The sequence below is a fragment of the Chelmon rostratus genome, chromosome 6 (genome assembly GCF_017976325.1).
Source record: "Chelmon rostratus isolate fCheRos1 chromosome 6, fCheRos1.pri, whole genome shotgun sequence".
Taxonomy (NCBI): domain Eukaryota; kingdom Metazoa; phylum Chordata; class Actinopteri; order Chaetodontiformes; family Chaetodontidae; genus Chelmon; species Chelmon rostratus.
In genome coordinates this window covers 12,641,918-12,650,904 of record NC_055663.1, presented here as the reverse complement: position 1 = coordinate 12,650,904, position 8,987 = coordinate 12,641,918, and the positions used below count along the sequence as shown (strand labels likewise).

The 8,987-nt window shown below is 42.7% G+C and overlaps 1 protein-coding gene across 1 annotated transcript in view; it reads right to left on the bottom strand.

The window, feature by feature from the left end:
- Positions 1 to 1,832: 1,832 nt before the first annotated feature.
- itpr2 (inositol 1,4,5-trisphosphate receptor, type 2) overlaps positions 1,833 to 8,987 on the bottom strand; it is a 61,596-nt gene continuing 54,441 nt past the window's right edge. The window contains exons 56-57 of the mRNA XM_041938531.1: positions 5,673 to 5,834; positions 1,833 to 3,144 (exon numbers count right to left, since the gene is read on the bottom strand). Coding sequence (XP_041794465.1) covers positions 3,064 to 3,144; positions 5,673 to 5,834 — 243 coding nt within the window. The 3' untranslated portion in view covers positions 1,833 to 3,063. The remainder of the gene's footprint in view (positions 3,145 to 5,672; positions 5,835 to 8,987) is intronic.

Genomic DNA, 8,987 nt, shown 5'->3' with positions numbered 1-8,987 from the left:
AGTGCGTCAAAGTCATATTATCTGACTCACTCTCACTGGGTAAAGCGCTGCCTGCAGCCACAGAGGTGTTTGGGACATTTGGGCCTTGTATTTATTGACCTTCTCTGGGTGTTTCCTCACTCTCACTACTGAATACACACAGGCTGAAGCACGTGCCTCTCCGCTGCGGTTTGCAAAGAGATGACTGTGGTCCAAATGTGTCTAAGGTTGTGTTCATAAAGTAAATAATAAACTGCCCACGTGCATTCAAAAGGTTCACTGTGTCCTCGGAGGATGAAATGAAGCGGATCGTCTTGTGTATTATTCTTAGCCGACCCCCTCCCAACCCTCCCTGACACCCCCAAGTCATTTAAAAAGTTTTTTTTTTGTAAGAGGACACCAAAGTTGAATGTTTTCTTTCCATGATTAAAGCCATCTAAATAAATCTCAGCTGATAAAATGGCCTGTTGAGGACGTGATGCAGACCGAAGCATGTTTGTTTGGTGTCACACTATAGCAGTGACACTTTTGCCAGGCAGTAATGATGGTCCTGGTATTATCCCCCGCCTCCCTTCCCTCTCTGAGTCCAATACGTTCCAGTAATGCTGCACTTTACCCTTCTTGTCTATGCAGTGACAGCTGCTCACCATTATGGCACTGCGTGAGCTAATTTTAATGGCTGTCACAGGCAGCAGGAGAAAATGCAGGCCTGCCAGCGTAAACAGCGAACTAAAGCCAAGAAGGATGGGCTTCTCTGCGGAGGGTAAATGACAGGACAGGATAAAAGACGAGCTGAGGCCTTTTCTGTGATTCGTTTATCATCTCGAATATGTTCCACGAGGACAAACACACAGACAATCAACCAGGCACAGCTTTGAATTATCCATTTCCACAAGTACTGAGTGCTAAATTACCGACAATGTGAATGGATGTGCGGATGACAGGTCTACATATAACCATTGCTTCACACCTCTAAAGGATTTCCATTTCTTAACGAGTAAACGCACTGAATCTCAAAGGAAAAACACCGTCTTGTGAATAGGAAGACGCACTCTGACAGTAACTTTCTTTTTCTTATCTTCTGGAACAGTACCTTTCCCTCTAATGACCCACAGCCCTGTCAGATGAGCTTGAGTAAGCCTTCATCAACACCGACCATCATGTTTCCACTGTGTTTCTTTGAAATCACTTTAAACTGGATGTTATTTAACATTATAAAAGTGAATATTGTTAAAACTGTTTCTTTATACTATTGAACTGTCAATGTCTGGTAAGTCAGTTCAGTCAAGTTTGCATTCACATTATGACCACTTCTAGTGGCAGAGACTATCTATCCATTATTTCCTGGGGCAGATTCCTGGTTGGGAATCAATGTTCTAGAAAATATTAATATATAACACCTTATTTCTGTATTTCAATAACTTCATTTTAATTTAAAAAGACGATTAGATTTGAATAACAGCACACCTCAAAACGACGACTGATGAAGGACCAAAAGTTCAATTCATGCGTCTGGTTTAGTCTCTGTGTATCAGCGATTAATTAGCTGCAGCTGAATGTCAAGATGCAAACAAAAGCAGCACAGGGACAGCATGCACGGTCTATCAGTGCAGTTTGCTTTTAATATTAGATGACTACCCCTGTTGCATGAGCTGAAATCTGACCCTGTCTTTTCATAGGTCCTGTGCTCCCCTTCATGGACAAGTATAAGTGTGAGTAAACAGTGGGTGGGTGGGTGTGTGGGTGCAGAAGGGGTCAGGGAGAATGTGGGGGACAGCTCATTCAACCCCAACAGCAACAAGGACTGCTGCTAACTCTACGAGAAACATGTTGACACAAAACACGACAAGGGGTCTTGTTACAAATTTATTACAACATCCAACCACATAAAACACACATTTTTCTGTACACTTTGTACAGAAAGACGAAAAGTGTGAAAGAACAGTTACCATCTAGTGCATGCACTCGTAATCTGCCACAGTTAGTGCAAGTTTAAAACACAATTTCAGACTTAATCAATTGCAGTCTGAGAAATAGTGAGGATGATTTACACTAACAAAATGAAACATTAAGAAACAGGAAAACACGAAGATCATATAAGCGGATACAGTAAATATATTAGCTGGCATCTCGACAGACATGAGCATATCATTGTAACCAAGAACTCTAAGCTCACCATCTTCAGTCACTTCTACATTATGTACCAGTATACAATTTAGACTTAATAGAAATTTCAAGTAAGTTCTGGACAGGTAATTATTTTAATCTACATTTCTGTTACTGAGAGAAATCTGTGAAAAAGGCAACTGAAATGGTGCAGTGAATGCATTTTTAAAAACAAAGCCTGCGAAAATAACACCCAAAACTAACCACTGTTTTCAGGTACAGGCTTAAATTTTTACCCTTTTTTAAAAAAGTGCACTTTCAGCAATTGCAATGTACTGTTTATAAAAGTTAATGAGTAAGGCAGCATGATTCCTTTTACAAAATGCAAATATTCCAGTTTTGAACTGTACATTTTCTCATAAACACCATCAGAAATCTAAATGGTAAAGGGAAGAATACTTTGTGTTCTTCCCCTGGAGGCCAATTGGTGATGCAAGACAAACCCCAACTTCTCTGTTTCGCCGCCATTCACTGACCTCTGTGCAGCTCTCTGCTCTCTGACACATGAGCGCTGAGACAGTCGAGGAACGAAGGCCATCCACAGACTTAACATTTCCCTCAATCTCTGTTTGGCACACTAACACTACACTGGCAGATGTGTGCCACGCCGGGCTGATCATTCACAGAGACGAGTTCCTCTGTACGAGGGTGTGTAAGGCGGTGCTCCTCTGGGCCGAGGGAGCACATAAGGCACAGTTTGTATCCCATAAGGCAGCGATTGTGTCATTGAAAAGGCACTATGTCACTTGCTGGCCTCTCGCATTCTGACATCAGTAATTGTGAGTGTACTCTGAGTACATGTATTGTTCTTCAGGCTGGAGTTTGTGTGTGTGTGTGTGTCTGCATTTCTATTTGTTTTCTACTGCGAGCACACGGTCGAGTGGCGTGTCACTCTGTCCTGTTCGAACGTTTAGCCTGTCAGTGGGCCGGGATGTGATGGTTGGGCTGAGGAGGACCCAGGAATCCAAGCCTCTGCTTGTTCTTCCTCTGTTCGGTCATCTGTGGAGGAGACAAGGAGAAGAAAAACATCAACCTGGAGTGGCTTTTAATTGAGCATGCAGCATTCACATGGTATGCAATTCCGTATTTGTGCCGTTATTGTCTTAGTGGGCACTTTATTATGCAAAAAACAATGTTCCCACCATGTTCATCCATAATTATTACATTCCAGAGAAGAGGGTTTATACATTAGAGCTTGAAGTGCAGGTAAAATGATGGACTTAATCTCTACTCTAAGAGCGAGTACATTAATTTAGGCAAAACAAAATGAACCTTTGCACATCACTATAAGAAAAAATACTGAAAAGCACCAAAAGATTTCTCACACTAGACATTTCAAACGCTGCAAACCACTTACTTGTGAGAGTTTTTGTTATTACTTTCAAATTTCCGTTTCAACATTTGATTGAGATGTTGTGAAAGAGATAACTCCTCTGCACAGCTGTATGCAGATCGCTGTGTTCAACGGCTGTTATGGCTGGAAACTAAAACGTCCTATGGAAACTTCATTAGCGGACACAGTGCAGAAATGTGACCTGCACGTTGGATGTGGTATAAATGTGTGGAGGAGGGGGAGTTTCCTGAATCAGAAGCGGAAGGTTTCTCACAACCAACACATTTGCAGTGGTTTCAGTGTTGACGTCATAAATGAAGGCCAGTGGTTCATAAACCACAAATTGTACATGCAGATTAAAGGAAATCGAGTATGCGGCGCAGAACCCTAAAATCCACACAAGCAGACAGCAGCAGGCGCACACACACACTCTCAACTGCGATAGTGTAAAGTGCCGAGGTCAGCAGAGGCTGTAATGAGGAGCTGCACGGAACTTCCTCGCAATCAGAAAGAGTCTGAGACCTGCAGGCCTCCCCTCGTGACTGCAGAGCTCTGTTTCGGCCTGCACAAACAAACTCACCGCTTGCGGTGTAACTAAAATTTTTGTCTGTCCTGAAGGCAGCGTGGCATCCTTGCTAACCCCATGACTCCAGATTAGTCAATATAGACTACTGGAAACTAAAATCAGAATAATAAATGGCCTGCAGTTGACCCAAACTACAAATTCAGAAATAAGGCGTCGGCATCCTGCTCAAGGGCACGTCAACAGCACACAAACTTGGGGGTTACACGAGGGATCCCGGCCAGTAGGGAGATGTCACAGACTTAACTGTTTACTGCAGTCGACAGAGGTTGTTGTTTGTTTATTGGAGTGTGATTTTGCCCCAGTAGGAGCTGTTTTCACACATCTGGCAGAAGAGGAACAAGAACAGGCCTGTGACTGGAATCACATGCAGGGGAGGCAGGTGATGAGAGTGATCAGTCACACTGCAGCAGCAGAGCTAGTCATCCAAACAGCCAGAGGCTCAGTGGCGGCTCTCAGTTGTGTTGATCGCTGACGTGATAGTCACCTGTCGTGCAGCGTTCAGGAGCATCAAGGGTCTGACAAAATACATCTTAGTGCAGAGATGGATAGCAAAGACAGACTGCCGATGCTGACCTGTTGCCCTGTGAGTGTTTTCAAGTGAAAGGACTTTTGAGGTCAGGTAGAACATCGAGTGTACAGTCTATGTGCTAAACAAGAGTATGACATACAGACCTGATCAAAATCTTAAGACCAGTTGAAAAACAGCTAGAATTTACCTTTTGCACATTTTAATGAGGTTTTAAGTAGAGCTACAATATGCAAAAACAAGAAGGGGGAGTGTGACAAAAAGCACTTTGAAAAAACAATTTATTGAAAACAACAGGTAAACTGAAATAGGCTGTTTATCAGCTGATCAAAAGTTTAAGACCATCGCTCAAAAAATTACAAAAAACTCTCAAAACCAGAACAAAACATTTTCTCAGTAGGACTCAGTAATGAGTAGCTCCACCTTTCTTGTTAATCACTTCAAAAATTTGTTTGGGCATACTTGATGTGACAGCCAATCGGCTCCTCCGGCTCAGCGCAGGTGTAATTTTTTTGGGTCTACCACTTGACTTTTTTGTTCCATAATGCTCAGGATCTTTCAAAACATTTAGAATGACTGTCTTACTGCGTCCAACCTCAGCAGCAATGGCACGCTGCGAGAGGCCTTGCTTATGCAGCTCGACGATCTGACCACGTTCAAGAAGAGAAAGCTTCTTAGCTTTAGCCATCAGGAGGGCATGACCATGTGAATGCCTGACAGAAAATGAGAATTTTGAACAAATTTTGGCTTTTATAGCCTGTGGTCTTAAACTTTTGATCAGCTGATAAACAGCCTATTTCAGTTTACTTGTTGTTTGGAATAAATTGCTTTTTCAAAGTGTTTTTTGTCACACTCCTCCTTCTTGTTTTTGCATATTGTAGCTCAACTTAAAACCTCATTAAGATCCAAATGTGCAAAAGGTAAATTCTAGCTATTTTTCAGCTGGTCTTAAGATTTTGATCAGGTCTGTATACCTTTAAATAACAAGAGGATTTTGTTTTAGATTATTGTTCAGGCATTCATTTCAGGCTACCACAGTGCTCAGACCAGAGCATGAAAAACTTCCTGAAGTGGCACTCTACCTGTTCCTTGAGCTCAGCCAGCTGGCTGGACAGCTGAGTCACCAGAGTGACAGTGATGTCCAGTTTCTCCTGCAGAGAGCGCATCTCGTTTTGCTCGTTGTCTCCCTCGCTGCTCACCAGAGACATGGCTCTCATACGAGGGAACCACTCCAAGTTCTTCTCCTGGGAGGGGAGAGGGAGAGAGACAGTGAGAAAGGTGAAAGGACTAAAAGGCTGAAACAGAGCTGACTCAGCAGGTCAGCGAGACGGCAGCAACAGCATGCTGGCACAGACAACGGCGAGGAGGATTTGCATAGACATGCAGGGAGCATTACAGAGCTGAAGCCAGACTGCAGGAGGAGAGTAAACAGATAGGTATTGGTAACTGGAGACCAGCGTGGAGGTTTAATATTAATCATTCCATCAGAGTGGAAGCTGCTCTCTGTTTTGCCCTCGACGGTGTAACATTTTTAAGCAGCATTACAGCCTCTTGGATACTGCGGATAGCAATTATATACTAAATGAACAGCAACTGGCATTTCAATTCTCACCCACTCCATAAACACACTGTTGATGTGGGGATGAGTCACTGTCGTCTACTGAGATCACAACTGGGAGTGCAGTGTTATCTGTGTGTGTGTGTGTGTGTGTGCGCGCGCGTGCGCACGCACCCTCCTGCAAAACTGAGACATGTAGTTTATTATGTTTTTCCAGCAGCGTGGTGGACGGAGCAAACCATCTGCATCTGACGCCATGAGAAAACAGCGACCAAAACAAACCTATAGCATTATGTAATAGGACTTAAGTGCGTCTGTCTTTGTACATGTGTGGGTGTGTGTACTGTTGGTGTGCATCTGCATGGATATGGACACAGCAGACTGTGAGCAAGAGTGTGCTTTACAACACACATGCTCTTGTGCCTCTCCTAAAGTGAGATAGGTTACACAGAGACAGACTGCCATCAGCTGATCTTATGTAATATTCCTCTGCCGGTTCTTCTGATAAAGAATGACTTAAAAGGTGCTGAGAGTGGGATTTGACTGGCACCACATTAAGTCCAGTAGGAGGAGTGAGGTATTCTCCCACCTACTCTTATATAAGAATAGACTACAGGGATAGAAAAGCTGATCAGAGTGTGAGATGCTGAGGACATGAGGAGAGCAGAGTCTGAGGGTGGAGAGGAGTGCGGGGTGTGTGGGTTATTTTTTTTTGTTTCCTTAATTAATGAGTTTATCACACTTTGCTGAGTGCCACATTAATGGCTGTGACATATTGTGGGATTGCCACTCCAAATCTAAATTCACTTTGTCTAAGAAAACAGGACCAGAAGACTAAGATTAAAAAATAAAATCCCTCAAATTATTATCATTACTAACGACTAATGCTGACAAACCCTTGCATAAATCTACAGTTCAAGTCGGCCATAATCTGGAATTATTTTTTCAATTTGTGAAACGCTGGCTGTGAAATGAACAGCATGTACAGCGTATTTACTAATCTATACATTCATAAGAAGAGAAAGGCTCTGTAAAGCAGCTGCTACAAGTAATTTGAGATTAAAATCAAGAATAAAAGTCTGTGATGACAATAGCAGCCCTATAATGTTCACGTCACCAGAAAACAAGACAAGATTAGAAGTTAGGAGTAAACTTTCAGGTCTTTTCCACTTGTGGGGTAAATTACAGTATGTTGGCTCTGTATGGCAGCAGAGGAAATCATGGCCATTTTACAGCCTTTAAACTGTACATTTAAGCATTTTAAATTTATTTGCATTTTATTTTCTTCGTACATTTTCACCCTTTTTACATTTTTTGCATGTATAATCCATCAGCTGCGTTCTGTCAGACTCAGCTGTGCTTTGATCTTAATAACATGCTAACAAGCTAATGTTAACATTCTCCCATTTAGCATGCAACATTTAGCGTCATTCCCTTTAAAAGTTAAATACGTCATCATGCTAAATGTGCGCATGTTAGCAAGCGCCTTTCACTGAAGGTCGAGCTGAAATGCAGAGAGGGGCCTTCTGAGGCAGGAAACAAACACACATCACTGCTGCTGGAATGCTTGTTCACTCTAAAATGAATTTAGGATTTTTGATGAGGTGCTGCTTTCTACTGCTTTTGCCACATATTTAGACCCTTGTTACACTGATAAAGGGAACACAACATGGGATTTCTTCCTGAAAAGAAGTGGCTCGACTATCAGTGAACTGAGGTCAGATTGTCAGCAGGGTTGATTTATGTTGAAAGCTTCCAGGGTGGCTGTTTTGCAGTTATCATATGTGACTCAGTACATACACACACATCTGAGTGTATGACTCCACCAAAAGTTTTCTTTTTCACTTCTTCTGATTTTATTTTGGTTGTTTTCAACATTTCGGCTACTTTTTCCTGTTGACTGGAACACTTTTTCCATCCCTGGCTACAGGGAAGCAGTTAGACTGATTAAGTATGGTTGCTGAGCTACACAGTATGAATCGAGTCATTCTGTAAGACCTTGTTTGAAAATCTTCGGCTAATTTGGGCCTCAGGCATCAAGGGGGGGACAGAATTAAAAAAAAAGGGTAGTTTTCTTTCTTGCAGCTTGGAAAACACAATGGAGGCTCTGTGAGCTCAAAGACAAAGCTTTGGCGCCACTGAAAACGAGGACTATCTGGTGCTCGTTTTGCCCGTGCAGTCAAGTCATCTATAACTGATGGATTAAGTAACCTCAAAGATTCAATAAAGAGACCTACAGTACATTATCAGGCGCGAGTGCGACATCCTGGTTGAACGTACAGCCGCTCATGTTGAAGCATCGTCTGGAGAGTCACAGCTGAACAATGACGGTACTCATTGACGTGTCTCATTGCAATTCGTTAGACTGTACAGTGGTCCACTGTGTGCGGCGCTGCACTGTCTGAATGAGTCAGGGCTTTAGTGTTGCTTCACTGATCCATTTAAACACCTCAGTGAGCATGAGTTTACAGACGTTCATGTGCCTCTCACTCAGTTGCCATCGCCGTGTGTTTCACCACATGCTTGTGCTGTGCAGAGAGCTACGGCGCAAACCAGCAAAGCCAAGACGGTGCTGTAAACACACTGCGGGAACAACCTCGGATCACAGATGTCAGGCCCTGTAGTCAAGTTCCAGGAAAAACTTGTACTCCTGCTGTGGTTGCAACTCATCGTAACTATAACTCGCACTACTACATTTTCAAAAAGGTCTGAAATTTGCTATATCCAGTGATCACCTTGTTTTTATGATGAAACGATCCATCTACACTTTTGCATGACTACTTGATTCGTCTAGAAACATTGACTTTGAAATCTCTCAGACAGCCAGTTTAGTCAGATT